The sequence below is a fragment of the Mus caroli genome, unplaced genomic scaffold (assembly GCF_978045245.1).
Source record: "Mus caroli unplaced genomic scaffold, Mus_caroli_1 scaffold_3, whole genome shotgun sequence".
In the NCBI taxonomy this organism is placed as follows: Eukaryota; Metazoa; Chordata; class Mammalia; order Rodentia; family Muridae; genus Mus; species Mus caroli.
In genome coordinates, this window is record NW_028227258.1 from 14,496,975 (window position 1) to 14,515,955 (window position 18,981).

The window sequence follows — 18,981 nt, forward strand, 5'->3', positions numbered from 1 at the left end:
CTTGGCTAATCTAAATCTTTCAGAAGTGACCACAGAGCATTGGCCTTGAGGCAGAGATGTATTGGGTGAAGTAATCTATAGGGTCATTACTACAAGTATAGTACACATAGGGCTTAGAACTAAACATTATACAAGATAGATTTAAGGCACTACATAATTAAAAAAAAACTAGCAAAAATAGAGCAACACAAGACAGTAAAATGTGTTGAGTGACATGAAAGCAGTATTATAGGGCTTCAGGGTGAGTCTAGGGATAAGAAAGCTAGAGACAAATTTTAGGTGTCAGATAGGGTCTATGTCAGCGTGATGTGATGTGAGGGTGGGAGGGGGCAAGGAATCTTGTGAATGAGTCATAAGACTGAAGCGACAGGGAACCTGGCACTGTAAACAAGAGTCAAGAGCCAGAAGGCAAGAGCAGGAGCTGCCATCAACAGGAATGCCAGTCCAAAGTAAGTCCGAGGGAGTTTGGAATGCTGGGCCAAACCTTTTGGGTAATTACATTTATTTTGTAGCTTGCAAGGATTACCTTATAGCCTTCTTCGCCATGTTCCCCTGTCTCTCCTTGCTCCCCCATTGGCCCCTAAAGAGATCACACACAAAGACAACCAGTTTCATGGCTGTAATGCTGCAATTAGGGTGCTTCATTCTTTTGCCAAAAATATCTCTGTCAAGGTATAGTAGCTTCTTTAAGCCTGCTACATGTAACTGAAAAATGGTTGACTCTCAAGGGATGTCAAAAGCGCTACACAATTAAAAACTTAATGGTTTATATAGTTGCCACATGATTTCAAAATGTTTAAATCCAGTTATCAGAGCTAATACAACAAATTAAAACACAGATATAATCAGTATGAGGTTTACTGTTAAAACAGAATTATACGCATATAATCTCATAATGAATCTATGGAAAAATATTGAAGAAATAATGCTTAGTAAAACCTTGAAATTTTATGAGGATAATACCATATTATAAATCTTATAATTTTTGTAATGTGAAATGAGTCGAACTGAAATTTATGCAAAAATTAATTGTATTTATTTTACAGGCTTCTTCAACTAACCTAAAAAAGTAAGGCTTATTTTAAAAATATTTCTCATCTAAATAATTTGATATGGTAAGCTGTTCAATTATAATCTTTAAAACTTACATAGAGTATCAGTTTCCACACAGGAGAATTTACTATAGACTATTGATAGGTGAAACGTACTTTACTCCTAAATGCATGGTTAGTCGGTGCAACGCAAAGACAGAGACTCTGATCCCTGTTCTGGGGATCTGGTTTAAATCTCACCCCTATCTCATGTCTACCGGGAGATCCCATTGTAATTATATTTTTAGTCCCCAAATATTTATTTTATTTCAGTAGACAGAATCTGATTGACATTCCAGAACCTGAAAAATTAAATACTATTATTCTCTACTTGGTAATTTTTTTCTGTTTGTTGGATAATTTTTATATTTTTGCCAAGTATTTCCCTCAAAGTCAGTGATTCTCGACTTTCCTAATGCTGCTACCCTTTAGCACAGTCCCTCACGTTGCCATGACTCCCAACCATAAAGTTATTTTTGCTGCTACTTTACAACTGTAAATTTTGCTGCTTAATGAATTGTAATGTAAGAATCTGATATGCAGGATATCTGACATATGACCCCTGTGAAAGGGTCATTGACCCCCAAAGAGGATAGACTAGCACATACTTCACAAGGACACTTAAACACTCATACAGAGAGATTGCCTTTAAATGAAGTGTCTTGATTTAGCTTGAAACATTCTTTTCTACAGTAAAATATCAATGGCAACAGTAGCTACAGAGCCAGATCAAATATACAGTGGGACTGTATATTCTGATGTCATGCCTCTGGCATCCTTATTTTGAATAATACTACATGAAAAAATGGAAAATACAACCAATATGCTTATTTTTGTGAACTAAGCATTATCCATCCACTTAAATGTATATATGTCTTTCACATCTCCCTTTAGCCTTAAACATCGTACAATTGGTTATTCAGATACCAAAGTTACACTAGTGGCCCTGTCTCAAAACCAGTGATGACAGTTTGTCTTTAAAATGTTGGATTTGAAGGCTCATAGGCCCATGGTCTTGAAAAGCTGTAATGACAAATCAGTAAAAGCTGGCAAACCATTTGTCAACTGCCAGTAAATTCTAATAAACACGTATGGATTAGGTTTTTATAAAAATACTTCAGATATGCACACAGGGGAAAAATTCCTGAACAGAACAACAATGGCTTGTGCTGTAAGATCGAGACTCAACAAATGGGACCTCATAAAGTTGCAAAGCTTCTGTAAGGCAAAAGACACTGTCAATAAGACAAAAAGGCCACCAACAGATTGGGAAAGGGTCTTTACCAATCCTAAATCAGATAGGGGACTAATATCCAATATATATAAAGAACTCAAGAAGATGAACTCCAGAAAATCAAATAAGCCTATTAAAAAATGGGGTACAGAGCTAAACAAAGAATTCTCAACTGAAGAATACCGAATGGCTGCCCCACCAGGGGATCCATCCCATATACAACCACCAAACCCAGACACTATTGCATATGCCAGAAAGATTTGGCTGACAGGACCCTAACATAGCTCTCTCGTATGAGTCTATGCCAATGCCTGGCAAATACAGAAGTGGATGCCCACAGTCATCTATTGGATGGATTACAGGGCCCCTAATGAAGGAGCTAGAGAAAGTACCCAAGGAGCTAAAGGGGTCTGCAACCCTATAGGAGGAACAACAATATGAACTAACCAGTAGCTCCCAGAGCTGTGTCTCTAGTCGCATATGTAGCAGAGGATGGCCTAGTGGGCCATCAGTTGGAGGAGAGGCCCTTGGTTTTGGGAAGATCATATGCCCCACTACAGGGGAATGCCAGGGCCAGGAAGCAGGAGTGGGTGGGTTGGGGAGCAGGGCATGGGGAGGTTATAGGGGGCTTTGGGGATAGCATTTGAAATGTAAATGAAGAAAATAGCTAATAAAAATATATAAAAAATAAAAATACTTCAGGAACAAATCTGATCTTTATAATTAGAGAAATATTTGCCCTAGAAAACTAAATTATCGGTGTATTAGTTTTGGACTAGTATTTTAGGACTCTGTGTTGCATTCCATGTTGAAAGTTTGAGTCAGAGTTAATTTTCCTAGATATGCATCTCGGTGGAGGAGTGTGACTCCTGCACTTTTTCATATCTGAGACTTTTACATTATGTACATGGTATAGAGGTAAATATTGAGTTACTGTAAGGCCCAGTGGTAAGACTAACCAAACAGAGCTCTGTAAAGACATGACCGGCAGACATCAAAAGCTCTTGACTGATTTCATCTTAGGAACCAAAATAATGTGAGAAAAGACATACTGGTTCACCTGGAGGCCCAGGAGGTCCCAGAACTGTGCTGTCTTCTCCTGGGTAGCCCTAAAAGAAATATAGGAATTTATTAACACAACTTAGTTCAGAAAGTACATTTAAAATACTCTTGTTACTTTCTAATGTGTTTTTTTGGCTGTATTTAAGTGAAAACTTTGTAGTTAAGAATTAAGTGTATCATATTTTATATAGGCTTCTATTATGTATAGAATCTTTTATTGGACATGTTAACCTGTTTTAATTACACAAAACTAATCATAAATTTTCTCGACATGTATACTTTCAATTAGATTACAAACTGAGCCATGCTGTAGTTATTACTAACTCGTTAGGAAATTAAACTCTAAGTTAATATTTGTGTGCTTATGGCAATGTTATCCAGCACATCATATCCCCTTTCAATAAATAATTTTGCTTTTATGAAACTGTGTATCACAAAGGACCTTTACATATACTGTTTCACCTTAATCTCCAATTAATCCATAGAAAATATTTCCTTGGTATTTATATCCTCCTAGAATCTGCAAATTTTCTAACTTGAAAAGTAGCCCTTCTATCTCTTAACAGTATTTTCATGCATTCATTTAGAAAGAAATCATAGGTTTCATACATAACTTTGGAAGTAAAAGGCCAACACACACACACACACACACACACGCACACGCACACACACACGCACACACACACACACACACACGCACACACACACCTTTTCTCCTTTGGGTCCTGGCAATCCAGAGGGTCCTGGTTGACCTTGATGGCCCTATAAGAATAGCAACAAGTAAAGAGCAAGTCCCCAGACCAAGCAGATGTGCTATCTGTTGCTACCGACCCCATGCTGTTACTCATTGCAGTTTTCTGAGAAGAAGTGCAAGGCACACTTTACAGAAGGTTGAGAACCAAAATATCACAATGCCTTATCAAGGAAAAGAAACATTTTTAAATAACAGTGTTTATTTTACTTTATTTTCTCAAGTTTATTAGAACTTTATCTTTTTGGTGGTGGATATATATGAAGCTCCACAATGACTATTATAATTAATTATACAGACATTTATTGAGACTTTGTGTCTAATTTCATTGCATATTTTTTCATTCTCATGTTATTTATAATAAAATTTTAATAAATGAAAAGTGAATCTTAGTTTGCATATTTGGTATATAATATGAGCTAAAAATGCCTTCTTGTCTGTGAATAATCATTTATTTAAAATCAGAAATGTTTACTCTGTATCCTGGGATTCCTGGTTCGCCTTCAGGTCCCATCAATCCTAATGGACCCTAAAAAATCAAAATAAATATGAGGGAAAATAGACAATTGTGTGAATCATTCAACATCTTTGCCTATTATTCAAACATTTACCTTTAGGTTTTCATGGTTTGAAATTCTACCCAGTAAATCAGGAAAACACAAAAATGACACCCCCAATTTTTGTCCGTGTTTCTCCAGGACCAAAAAGTCCCACAAACCATGTTTCTAGTTCATTTCTGGTATATCCATACTCAATAATAATAAAATAAACCACATTCACTTATTATAATACTGCTGGCCCCTAAATAGCTCTTTAAAAATGCAGGTTTTGTCTGTCAAAGTTTGTGGTCACTGAATATCAGAAAGTGGAACCTGATAGTATTTGCTGCTGTGACTCCAGGATTCAGAACAGCTCTGTTCTCAGAGGTGATTCCAGATGCTTTCTGGAGTAGGATTTTAAATTCAGGCCAAAGTTGATGGAATAGAAATACTGGAAATGCATGTATCATGATCACAATAAGATTATTGTTATCAGTATTTTACCGATGACCAAGCTATACAAATTAAAGACTGATCAGCAAACACTCTTACTGTATCAAAGATATCACTCAGACAGCTGAAAAACGGCTAATGTAATGATGATAAAAATGCCTTATTTTTCATATTATCTAAGAGTTTGCACAGTGGTTTCTCCTGTTTGGGTCTCAAGACAAAGGAAGTAAGGAAATAAGGCACAGAATAGGTATGTGATCTGCCATGTATTATACTAAGCAGGTGTGAGAATCTGTGTATAGAGTTACATTTGATCAAGTCGCTTCAATATATCTCACACAGAATGCACATTTTGCTATATTTCTTAAAAAGTTCATATTACAACTATTAACCGTAGATTAGAAATTTTGAAAGGTTTGGACAGAAACATGTTTCAGCTTAAGAAAGAACCACGAAAAGCCAACTTAAATGAGAATTCAGACATGATATATTACAGGGCTTTTTATACATAATTTCTGGACCAAAATTTTGTGACTTGAGCCAAAATTATGTCTGAACATATGCAAAGAAGAAAATTATTTTTGATGTGCAAACAAGTTTCAAACTCTAAAACACAGAGATTGAAAGAGCAGGGTGGGGCCGGCTTGACTAATTTGGGAAAGGAGCTGGAGGCTCTTCCTGTTTCCTTGCTTGTTCTGGGTACTGAACGGCAGCAGCATTTCCTCAGAGGTTAAATGAGGCAGCCTTGTAAGTGTGTCCAGAAAGGCAGGCAGAACTTAAGACTGCTGCTGGCTCCAAGACGGATACCTGGGAGCTGCCACTAGGAGACATACAATGTGTGAGGGGTAATGAAAATAGGGACCACAAATCTTAATGTATCTGCTAGATACGGGGTGACAAAAAGTTGAGCTTGGGGAGAGGAGAGGAAGTAACAGCTTCCTTTAGAAATTGGTGGGAAAATAAGAAGAGAGTGCCAAGGATTTCAGAATATAATATAATAGGGATATGCGGAATCTTGTGCTCACACACCTATAGAAAACACATGACTACAAATGTTCAGTGCATAATGGTCTCAAACAAAAAATTTAACAAAGTTTTTCAAAACAGGAATCACAGATTCTTGGAATAGGATGAGACACAAGAAAGGAGCAAAAGACAAAAGAGGGAATCTACTTAAATTTTAAATTCTTTAGCATAACTCTTCCTGAGAAGAAAACAAAGTCAGTAATTACAAGTGAATGCTGGGGAAATACCAACATAAAAAATAAAGAGAAATATAGCCAGTGCCAGTCAGAGAAAGGTAGATTAAAATGTATTTACTAAATAAAGAAAAAAAGGGGCCTCCCCGTGGCCATCAAATGTTTGTAGAAGGTTCTAACTTTTCTCTGGGATTTCCAGCTATTTTATTACTTTTGGGTTAAGTTTTTGAGGGGCTCTAAGGTTTTGGAGTTGCCCAAGAAGCTTGGTCTTTAATACTTTGTGTGTGTTTCTTGCTGTGGTTTGCACATCTTTTGGGATAGATGTGTCACTCAGTTACATTTTTCTTTTTTCTTTAACTGTATGTGAGCTTTCTTACATGATACCAACTTATGCTTAGAGGGAGATGCTGCAAGATTTTGATCACATTGTGAACCCTGAGACTGTGAACGGGAAAACCCTTTTTTCTTGTGTTGTGGCTCAGCCATTAACACACAACTTTAACCCAGAGAGCTTTCTGTAAACAAGAGCTAAATGAAGTCAACAAGCAGAGCAAGGCACCAGTTGGCAGGGTGTGAACCTAAGAAAACCCAGGAAAGAGGAAGGAGGGTCTTTGGGTTGAGGGTGTTTAAGACTGTGTGGAGAAGGAGAATGACTGGGACATCAATGGAGTAGGAAGGTCAGCGGGTGTTCTCTCCACCTCTCTGAGCTAGCAGGCTTCCAAGTCTTCATTTGATGTAAATCAAACGTTTGGGATTTTGTTTTAAAAACAAATGAAAGCAGTAAGCAACTTTCATAGATGCAATGATCTGATAATAAGCTGTCATTAAGATGTAGTTAAAAAAAGAAAATCAATCACGTGAGCATCCCAGCTTCACTCCCGAAAGTCTAAGAACCGGAAGAGATGGGACACTGTTTGTGTAAATGTGGCATGGTGACTTTTTTTTTTTTATTATGTAAGTACATAATTTATTAGCACACAGAGTTCAGGAATCATCTACTATAATGAATTGGGTAGAGTTAAACTGTTACATGGTTGATATCCTCAACATAGAATTGGGAGGAAAAACAAATAAATACAACAAATGATGTTTCCCCCCAAATTGGTTTCTGTTAAATACTGGTTAAGTTACTATATATTTTTTTAATATTTTTTATTATGTATTTTCCTCATTTACATTTCCAATGCTATCCCAAAAGTCCCCCATACCCTCCCCCCCCACTCCCCTATTAGATATGGCTACTCCAGCTTGTTTCTTTAGACCATTTGCTTGGAAAATTGTTTTCCAGCCTTTCACTCTGAGGTAGTGTCTGTCTTTTTTCCTGAGATTGATTTCCTGTAAGCAGCAGAAGGTTGGGTCCTGTTTGTGTAGCCAGTCTGTTAGTCTATGTCTTTTTATTGGGGAATTGAGTCCATTGATATTAAGAGATATTAAGGAAAAGTAATTGTTGCTTCCTATTATTTTTGTTTTTAGAGTTGGCATTCTGTTTTTGTGGCTGTCTTCTTTTTGGTTTGTTGAGGGATTACTTTCTTGCTTTTTCTAGGGCTTGGTTTCCATTCTTGTATTGGTCTTTTTCTGTTATTATCCTTTGAAGGGCTGGATTCATGGAAAGATAATGTGTGAATTTGGTTTTGTCGTGGAATACTTTGGTTTCTCCATCTATGGTAATTGAGAATTTGGCTGGGTATAGCAGCCTGGGCTGGCATTTGTGTTCTCTTAGGGTCTGTATAACATCTGTCCAGGATCTTCTGGCTTTCATAGTCTCTGGTGAAAAGTCTGGTGTAATTCTGATAGGCCTGCCTTTATATGTTACTTGACCTTTTTCCCTTACTGCTTTTAATATTCTATCTTTATTTAGTGCATTTGTTGTTCTGATTATTATGTATCGGGAGGAATTTCTTTTCTGATCTAGTCTATTTGGAGTTCTGTAGGCTTCTTGTATGTTCATGGGCATCTTTTTCTTTAGGTTTGGGAAGTTTTCTTCTATAATTTTGTTGAAGATATTTGCTGGCCCTTTGAGTTGAAAATCTTCATTCTCATCTACTCCTATTATCCGTAGGTTTGGTCTTCTCATTGTGTCCTGGATTTCCTGGATGTTTTGAGTTAGGATCTTTTTGCATTTTCTTTGATTGTTGTGCCGATGTTCTCTATGGAATCTTCTGCACCTGAGATTCTCTCTTCCATCTCTTGTATTCTGTTGCTGATGCTTGCGTCTAGGGTTCCAGATTTCTTTCCTAGGTTTTCTATCTCCAGCTTTGCCTCACTTTGGGTTTTCTTTATTGTGTCTACTTCCCTTTTTAGGTCTTGGATGGTTTTATTCAATTCCATCACCTGTTTGGTCGTGTTTTCTTGCAATACTTTAAGGGATTTTTGTGCTTCCTCTTTAAGGTCTTCTACCTGTTTAGCAGTGTTCTCCTGTATTTCTTTAAGTGAGTTATTAAAGTCCTTCTTGATGTCCTCTACCATCATCATGAAATATGCTTTTAAATCCGGGTCTAGCTTTTAGGTTGTGTTGGGGTGCCCAGGACTAGGTGGGGTGGGAGTGCTGCGTTCTGATGATGGTGAGTGGTCTTGATTTCTGTTAGTAAGATTCTTATGTTTGCCTTTTGCCATCTTGTAATCTCTGGAGTTAGTTGTTATAATTGTCTCTGGTTAGAGCTTGTTCCTCCTGTGATTCTTTTAGCCTCCATCAGCAGACCTGGGAGACTAGCTCTCTCCTGAGTTTCAGTGGTTAGAGTATTCTCTGCAGGCAGGCTCTCCTCTTGCAGGGAAGGTGCCCAGATATCTGGTGTTCGAACCTGCTTCCTGGCAGAAGTTGTGATCCACTCACAGAGGTCTTAAGATCCTGTGGAGGGTCCTGTGTCTACCTTACAGGTGTCCTCAGACTCCACGCCCAAGGTACCCCTGTGCTGGCGTGGACCAGAAGGGACTTGTGCCCCTGATCAGGCTGGGTTTTCTGCTTCCCTAATTAATGCAGTCTCAGGTCCCGTGAGATTGGATTGGAACAGCAGCTGTGTTCCACTCACCAGAGGTCTTAAGATCCCGTGGAGGGTCTTGTGGGTAGCTTGCGGGTGTCAGCCGACTCCATGCCCTAGCTACCCTGGTGCTGGTGGGACCGGAAGGGACTTGTGCCCCTGATCAGCATGGTGACTTTTTAAACCAAGTGTGTTAACAAGAAGCCAGAGGAGGAGAAATGGGCACAAGAACAGAGTAAATCGAGGAAAAGCAGGAGAGAGAAACAACGGGGCAGGGGAACTCGGTATCCACATGCAGAAGAACAGAAGTAAATTAATTCTACATCTTTCCATTGTTCACAAATAAACTCAAAATGGATCATAGACTGGAATATGTCATAAGGGAAACTTTGACCCAAGCAAATGTAGCAGAATTTAGTAAAACTTTAGAGCTCCTAGTTGAAACTACCAAAGAAAGAAGTTTCTCTGAAAGACGAAAGTGTATTTTGAAAATAATACTTGACCCTGAGATCTCTGGAGTGTTCGCACGAGGGACAGGTCATGTGACCCAGTCATTGCCACTCTCTGAGTTCCAGTCAGTGGAATAGGTTAGATGAGTAAACTGAGAGGATGGTATCTCTCTTCATCTGGAGTTTATTAATTGAATGTATGCTCAAAATATGGAAATAAATAGATTTCTTACACAGCACTAATAGGCTGAAAAGGAGATTATATTAATCTGAATAAAATTTATTGAAAACCAGAATACACCTCATACAAAAGAAGATGCAATAGTCCTAATCAGAGCTATGTGAGCAGTGAGTAAGCTGAAAGATGTCTTCTGTTTCTTTGTAGAAAGGTCAGATACTAGTGGAAACTGAAGGGCTGATTCTAAAGTTCACACATAAGATACGTATAAGAGCCAGGCTTCTCTGAGAAGGGAGCACGGTGGTGTCTGCTCTAACAGATCCCAGAGGACGAGATGGCGTGATTGACAGAACAGAGCTGTGGACCGGAGACAGACTGGATGAAGAAACCACTGAATATAATGCAGCCTTATACGAAAGTGGAAGAAAATACATTGTGTGTTCAATAACAGAATTAAAAAAAACATTCAGTGGAGGGAAGACAAACACTCTTTCCCATAACTATGAAAAAAAAATCTCTATATGGTATAAGGAATTAAAAACAATGTTATAAATGTATCAGAATGAGAATATGGAAGGAAATTTTGCATACTTTAGGTGGGAATAGAATTTCTAGGGAATAAATAAAATCTAGAAAATGTAAAGGAAAATATTGAAAACTTTGACTATTAAAATTGGAACATTCTGCTTAGCAAAAGACACAAAATTAATAGATAATTGACAGAAAAGGAGTTGTTTATAATTTATTCTGTAACATGTTTGACAAATTATATCAACACTTCATGCTTATGTGTAACGATTGCAAATCGGGAAGAAAAAATAGCCACCAAATGGAAACATGTAGTATGTATGTGTGTACATGTGTATATCCCTATACACACATGTATATTTATTGACAGGAAACTTTCAGGAGAAATATATATTAAATAGGTATAATAAGGAAAATTTAAATATGATGGTAAAATTACATATATATATATATATTCTCATTTATCAGATTATCAAACACTAAATGAATTAATATGAAATGTGAACAGTGGGGTTGTATCTTCACAAAATGGACCAAACAGGCTGTGTGATTTGTGCATCAATAGACATATATAGCAATAGTAATCAAGGAAAAGGAACCCATAAATTTGAGAGGGAGGGGTCATGAGAGAGGCTCAAGGGAGGGGACACAGGAAGGAAAGAGATGAGAGGAGAGAAAGGGTCATAATTACATTTTAATTAAAAATGTATATTTGAATTTTTAAAGGTGAATACTTTTACAGAAAAAGTTCCAAAAGTAGAAGCTTATATTAAGGGCAATATTTAGGGCTGCATTAATTCTGATGTTTATTAATATTAACCACATTATTTAATGTTTAAAAAAAACAGGCAAAACCAGAGAAATATTAACAGAAACTGACTTAAGGCTGGGCAGTGGTGGCGCACGCCTTTAATCCCAGCATTTGGGAGGCAGAGGCAGGCGGATTTCTGAGTTCGAGGCCAGCCTGGTCTACAGAGTGGGTTCCAGGACAGCTAGGGCTATACAGAGAAACTTTGTCAAAAACAAAGAAAGAAAGAAAGAAAGAAAGAAAGAAAGAAAGAAAGAAAGAGAGAGAGAGAGAGAGAGAGAGAGAGAGAGAGAGAGAGAGAGAGAGAGAGAGAAAGAAAGAAAGAAAGAGAAAGAAAGAAAGGAAGGAAGGAAGGAAGAAAGAAAGAGAAAGAAAGAAAGAAAGAAAGAAAGAAAGAAAGAAAGAAAGAAAGAAAGAAAGAAAGAAAGACAGAAAGAGACTTAAGGCCTGAGTATTCAGGTGTCAGTAGATAATGGCAAATTTTCTTGAGAAAGCAAAAGGACCCGGGCTCTCGAAGGCCTTGGTGACAGGCCTGGCGTTGGCTATGTAAAAGGAGAAGAGATTAATGCACCCACATGTTATAAATAAGTTCATGAATAGAAGATTATCTTTCAAATGTCTTCCTTTCATGCTATGATTTTCTGAACGGTCCATCACAAACCAGCAATACAAGTTTGCAGTCACAGGCTCGGAAGCATCACACTTCAGCTCTCCATGTCAGGCAAAGTTCACGAAAAAGATGAGCTATTAGTAGATGCTGGGGAGATTTGCCCCAACCGTTTAGGAAGATAATCTCCCATTCAAGCAGGACAGGTCCAAGAGATGGATGGAAACACATTTCAAGTTCACTTAATTTTCAAAGCAATTTGCCAACATGACAACAGCTTCAAATGGATATTAAATCCTGATTTGAGGTGCTCAGTGTATAAACTTTCCTACTGAACTTTGGAGTTAAAAATCAGATTTTTTTTAAAACTTCATTTCATATTTTATTTCCATTTTCAATTTTCTCTTTCCTTCTTCACGTCTAAAACCCACTAAGCTGTTTAAGACTGTGGAATGCTTGCAATTCCCGCCATCCCACAGAGATGGATTATGTTCAGTGGAACCTTTGTGTCCTCTGTAAAGTCAATCAAGATGACTCTCTGAGAGCATGCACGGTTCTTTTCCATCCCCAGTGAGTCAGTGCTGAAAAGAAACCAAATACTGACCACAGCACCTCGAGTTCCTCTGGCACCCTTCGGGCCATTTTCCCCAACGCTTCCAGGGGGTCCTCTGCTTCCAGCTTCTCCCGTGGGCCCTACTTGTCCTTTATCACCCTGTGGATGACATTAATGTGACTGAAATTAGATTTATTAACTCATTTAACTATACCATATGCTTGGATGACTCAGAGGACATGTGGCAAGCAGAATTCTCTGGATTACTCTTATCGCTACAGCCCACCTTGTTTTGTGAGGCGGGGCCTCACTGGGTATCTCTGATTGGTCTAGAGCTTATTATGTAGACCAGGTTGGCCTTGGCTTGTAGGTGATCCTCCTGTTTCTGCCGCCTGACTGCTGGGATTACGGGTGTATGCTATACCTGGTTTAAGTTTGTGTTAATTATTAATTTTTCTTCAAGTTACCAATACCACAGGTTATCATTAACAACAAAAGTTACCATCGCATGTCATTTAGACCTAATAAAGAGTTTGAAAAGAGATTAACACAATGGAGCTATTAAACTCAGCTATTAAAAAGAATGAATTTATGAAATTCCTAGGCAAATGGATGGACCTGGAGGGCATCATCCTGAGTGAGGTAACACAATCACAAAGGAACTCACACAATATGTACTCACTGATAAGTGGATATTAGCCCAGAAACTTAGGATACCCAAGATATAAGATACAATTTGCTAAACTCATGAAACTCAAGAAGAAGTTTGCCCCGTCTTAGAATTGGGAACAAAACACCCATGGAAGGAGTTACAGAGACAATGTTTGGAGCTGTGACGAAAGGATGGACCATCTAGAGACTGCCATATCTGGGGATCCATCCCATAATCAGCTTCCAAACGCTGACACCATTGCATACACTAACAAGATTTTGCTGAAAGGACCCAGATATAGCTGTCTCTTGTGAGACTATGCCGGGGCCTAGCAAACACAGAAGTGGATGCTCACTGTCAGGTATTGGATGGATCACAGGGCCCCCAATGGAGGAGCTAGAGAAAGTACCCAAGGAGCTAAAGGGATCTGTAACCCTATAGGTGGAACAACATTATGAACTAACCAGAACCCCGGAGCTCTTGACTCTAGCTGCATATGTATCAAAAGATGGCCCAGTCGGCCATCAATGGAAAGAGAGGCCCATTGGACTTGCAAACTTTATATGCCCCAGTACAGGGGAATGCCAGGGCCAAAAAGTGGGAGTGGGTGGGTAGGGGAGTGAGGGGGAGGATATGGGGGACTTTTGGGATAGCATTGGAAATGTAAATGAGGAAAATACCTTATAAAAATATTTTTTAAAAGTTTATAACAATAAAACAAACAAACAAACAAAAACTTCGAACTTCAATATCCATTGCAAGTAAAAGCAACGAAATGTAAGTAGCTGAATACAATAAAAAAATTCAGATGAAATATAGTTATTTTATATTTAGACCACAAATAAAGTAACATAAACCCATGTTATTTGTGTAATTAACTTCAAAGTCTGAATTCCTTGGTAAAGTTTGGCTCTCTTGGAAATAATAAAGTTAACTATTTAATATTTTTTAAAAAAGAGATTAAAAAGTCATTTTGTAAACAAAAACAAAAACAAAAACAACCAATCAGTAACTATAGCGTGCCCAGGAGGAATCCTATGTAACTAGCTTTCAAACATACTTTGCTACATACATGTCTCTCTTTTGATGTGTGCATTGTAACAGTGAGAAAACAGGCCCCGGGAGGTGCTCATTTCTACTTCGGCCTCCCAGAGGTCTGCTGCATGCAGGGAAGAAGCGAGTGTGCAGATCTGGACTTTGCAGATGATGCTCACCAGTTCAGAGCAAGAACCCACATTATTTCTTGTATGACTTCCCATGTTTTAGAAACCTGCAATGGCTTCTCTCTGGCATCACATGTACGGGCCCTTCTCTGGCACCACAACACAGGTGTTCATAAGCACCTTCCTCTTCTCAAAACAAGAACCTGCCAGCTTTACCACAGATGCTCAAGGTGGGGAACACACAGCAAACCTGGAATCAGGCAGTCAGCATCCTTGAGGCACCCCTGACCTCTCAAGAACCTGCCAGCTTTACCACAGATGCTCAAGGTGGGGAACACACAGCAAACCTGGAATCAGGCAGTCAGCATCCTTGAGGCACCCCTGACCTCTCAAGAACCTGCCAGCTTTACCACAGATGCTCAAGGTGGGGAACACACAGCAAACCTGGAATCAGGCAGTCAGAATCCTTGAGGCATCCCTGACCTCTCAAGAACCTGCCAGCTTTACCACAGATGCTCAAGGTGGGGACACACAGCAAACCTGGAATCAGGCAGTCAGAATCCTTGAGGCATCCCTGACCTCTCAAGAACCTGCCAGCTTTACCACAGATGCTCAAGGTGGGGAACACACAGCAAACCTGGAATCAGGCAGTCAGAATCCTTGAGGCATCCCTGACCTCTCAAGAACCTGCCAGCTTTACCACAGATGCTCAAGGTGGGGAACACACAGCAAACCTGGAATCAGGCAGTCAGCATCCTTGAGGCATCCCTGACCTCTCAAGAACCTGCCAGCTTTACCACAGATGCTCAAGGTGGGGAACACACAGCAAACCTGGAATCAGGCAGTCAGCATCCTTGAGGCATCCCTGACCTCTCAATGGGTTTTATTTCACTTTCCTAGGGGAGAATGGGTTGTTGTAAAGAGTCAGTCACACTGCCTCTAATGCTGATTTCACTATGGGTTTCTGGTGCTTCCTGTGATGTGTGTGTGTGTGTGTGTGTCTGTCTGTCTGTCTGTCTGTTTGTGTGAGAGCTATTTTTCTCTCTGTGTACTTCCATATATGTAAATGTGTCTCGGTGTGTGTATCTGTGTGAATCTCTGTCTCTGTCTCTCTCTCTCTCTCTTGCTTTGGACTAAATCCTTCCAGGCAATTATAAGACTCCCCAAACCAATACTGATGATAGCTGCATTATCATGCATCATGAAAGAGACTTCACGATGGTGGTATTTTCACATTTAGATATGGTAGTTAAAGCTTTACTTGGCTTTCTATTGACTAAAACTGAGACCAGTGGCTCAGGTACAGAACTGGACTTTTGGGGAAACACATTTAACTTAAAGTTAACCGTGTGAATGTGTAGTCGACAGTCACAGTCTGTTAGAAAAACTGTTACCATACTTCACCAATACTGAGACAAATTATTGATAAATACAAAGAAGCATTTTGATAGTAACATATTAGGATCATACAAATACATCAAAGATTTTGATTGTTTGGAAAAAGACAAAGTAAGCCAGTAAAAAATGTTCTTGATTTCTTTTTTTTTTAACATGAGAAAAGCAATAAAAACCAAACTTTCCAATTAAAGAACCATTTCTAATTAACCTAGGAAAAATAATAATTCCAATATTTCCTCCCAGTTACTTTACTAAAATTGTTTTCAAACAATTTTATTGATTGATATTTTTGTTTTATATCTTTCCTTGTACATGCTTTTTTTGGTAAATTAGAACCAGAAGAAAGTTTGACTTTCAAACTATAAAGAGGAAAATGTGTCCTCAGACAATGACAGTAATATGCACTCCTATTGAATTAATCGTCTGCTCTAATGACACATTTATAAATCTTTACACTTTATGTCTAATGCAAATACAACTATCACAGTACTCTGTAGATCTCTAGGCAGGAGAAGGAAGAAAGCCCACACGAAAAGATGTAAAAAACAAAAAATTACCTTTTTCCCTAGTTGACCTCTTTGTCCCGGGGTTCCCACAATTCCTTCAGGTCCCTGATCATTCGATATAAAAAAGAAATAATGATTAAAGAAAAAGCCTGAGGTTTGAATACCTCTATCAGATAATAATTAAAACAAACACTAAATATTAACAGAGGTTATTTTTCAACACTGTTATGTGTATAGTTATTTCTCACATGGGCACAATGATTAAAAGGCAGAGTTGTTACCAAGCTATAAACTTCATATGCACATGTGGTCAACAGAAACTTTAAACTGTTCTCTAGGAAGGAAGCCTCTTGAAATCCACCCACTGTAATTACAGTGAACGTGATGAAGGTGCACCCCAGTGTATTCTAGTGAGCTGCACTGAGCTCAGCATTTTGTTGAAAGAACGAGGTTTAAAAATATATCTACATGGCCAAGGCAAGTCTTAAAATACTACTGAAGTGGAGAATAAAAAGTAGATGAAAAGAAAGGAAAAGGAAAGGCAGGGAGAAAAAGGGCAGTCACAGTAAACTAAAATAATATTTTAATTTCAACTGGTAATTTGTTTACTTTGCAAAATGGAGTTTTTAAAGGAAGAGTAGAGTACTATATGGAGTTTATATCAACAATGGGCAAGTGTAATCAATAGTGGGCCGGGCTGCCGGTCCTAAAATAAGTAATAATTACAGCTTTCTTTTCATTAGTTGGAAGTGGAAGTGGAAATTTCAAATTTGTGTCTCCGAAGCTTGGCAAGCTTCTGCAGACAAGAAATAAATGGTGGTTTACCACTGTGCTATGCAGACTCTTGATAAATATTTGTTGAATGAATAAACAGATCCCCGAGGAAGTGACTCACACCCTACACTTCCCGGCAAACATTATTCTAGTCTCAGTCTCTGAGTCCAAGGTAGCCATGTCCTATTGCTGTAGTACAGCTGCACCCAGAGGTAGACATGGCAGCTGTGCTACATGGAGGACTTTTCCTTGCCGACAAACAACTTTTCCAAAAGAAGTTGATTAGCTTGCATAGAGTTTTAACTGTTCAACTTTTCTAGTTTGGGCACTTAATCTCTGCACAGTGACTGACAAATTGTTTAATTTGTTTAACGACTCTGGGGTGAGAGAGTTGACTCAGCCATTGAGAATGGTCACTACTCTTGCAGAACACTGAAGGTGCCATATACAATTACCTGACTCCAGTTGCAGGCAGATGCAAGCCCTCTGTCCTCTATGGGCATCCACATGCAAACTCATACATTCATCATACTCAAACATACCTTACATTTATATAAAAAGAAGGTCTCTGTTTACTCCTCAAATAAAAGGAGAGTCTAATAAAAAAACTCTTGGAAGAGTTACTGAGACCTGGTGAGATTACAGTGCATATAAAAACTAGAATAACATTGGCTTAGAATGAAGGGCTCAATAAAGTTAGTTTTCACTAACTTCTGCCCTTTAAGTATATTTTTCAGCACCTAAACAGATATAAAGAAAACAAAATACAAGGAAAGCCCATGTGCTCTCTCTCCATGTATAGAACAAGAGGTGAAGCACAACACTCCCTTTTACAAGGGGGAGGGGTGCGGTCTTTGTCTAGAATTCTCTGCTATTCCCATTGGCATCATGCTCTTAGGGCAGCCCACAGGTCCTTCACTTGATGCCCCACTCTTCTGCACCTTTAAACTTTGAGCAGCCACATTTTTAACCCTTTCACCTTTTTTTTCTTTTTTTTCTTTTATTAAATATTTTCTTCATTTACATTTCAAATGCTATCCCCCAAACCCCTTATACCCTCCCCCCCACCCTGCTCCCCAACCCACCCACTCCTGCTTCCTGGCCCTGGCATTCCCCTGTACTGGGGCATATGATCTTCGCAATCAATGGGAGGAGAGGTCCTTTCACCTTTTTAATCCTTTTGTAACTGCTACGGAATTCTATATTATAGCCAAGCCACCGTTTAACCGTGTTTCCTAGTGGCTAGTCTTCCTTCTCCTTGGTGACATTGCAATAAGTAAATCTGGTTGTGACCATGACAAGAGTTTTTAAGTTTTTTCTCCTTGAGTTGAATTGCTAGTTTATATTTATAAACACACTGTGTGTGGGGTGGGTGGGGTGGGGTGGGGTGGGTGTGTGAGGGTTTTTTTTTGTACACAGACAAATTTTTACACTATAATTTACTGTACAGTGATATTTTCCTTATTAACACATAGTGCATAATCAAATGATCAAACATCATTTCAAAATTGGCTCAGACTGATTCTAGGGTTTTTTTTTTTATTGTCATCCATAAGCCATATGAAATTAATCATAACATGGTAACCTTAATAATGCTCCAATAGCATGAAGGTCAAGTCATTCCATCTGCCTTGCTCCCCAGGCACCTCCAGGCTGTTCTTTAAAACTGTCTTGCCGGGCATGGTGGCGCACGCCTTTAATCCTAGAACTCGGGAGGCAGAGGCAGGTGGATTTCTGAGTTCCAGGCCAGCCTGGTCTACAAAGTGAGTTCCAGGACAGCCAGATCTACACAGAGAAACCCTGTCTCAAAAAACAAACAAACAAACAAACAAAAAAACCAAAACACAAAAAACAAAAAAACCCAACCAACCAACCAACCAAAAAACTGTCTTAATACAGGATCTTTAATCTGCAAACTCTGAGTTAATTTTCATCAGTCAAGTCCCATAGGGATTTTTTGACTGAGAGTGAAAAGTTTTCACAATGGTAATTCTTCCTGGACATGAATGCTGTTACAACTCTGTTCATTTATTTAGATCTCTTAGGATTTATCTAGGTTAT

At 38.7% G+C, this 18,981-nt stretch overlaps 1 protein-coding gene across 1 annotated transcript in view; it reads right to left on the reverse strand.

Moving 5' to 3' along the window:
* Col24a1 (collagen type XXIV alpha 1 chain) overlaps positions 1 to 18,981 on the reverse strand; it is a 264,200-nt gene that overhangs the window by 68,803 nt on the left and 176,416 nt on the right. Inside the window, exons 39-44 of the mRNA XM_085835446.1 lie at positions 16,198 to 16,251; positions 12,479 to 12,586; positions 4,614 to 4,667; positions 4,096 to 4,149; positions 3,378 to 3,434; positions 527 to 580 (exon numbers count right to left, since the gene is read on the reverse strand). Of these exons, the coding sequence (XP_085691572.1) occupies positions 527 to 580; positions 3,378 to 3,434; positions 4,096 to 4,149; positions 4,614 to 4,667; positions 12,479 to 12,586; positions 16,198 to 16,251 (381 nt within the window). The remainder of the gene's footprint in view (positions 1 to 526; positions 581 to 3,377; positions 3,435 to 4,095; positions 4,150 to 4,613; positions 4,668 to 12,478; positions 12,587 to 16,197; positions 16,252 to 18,981) is intronic.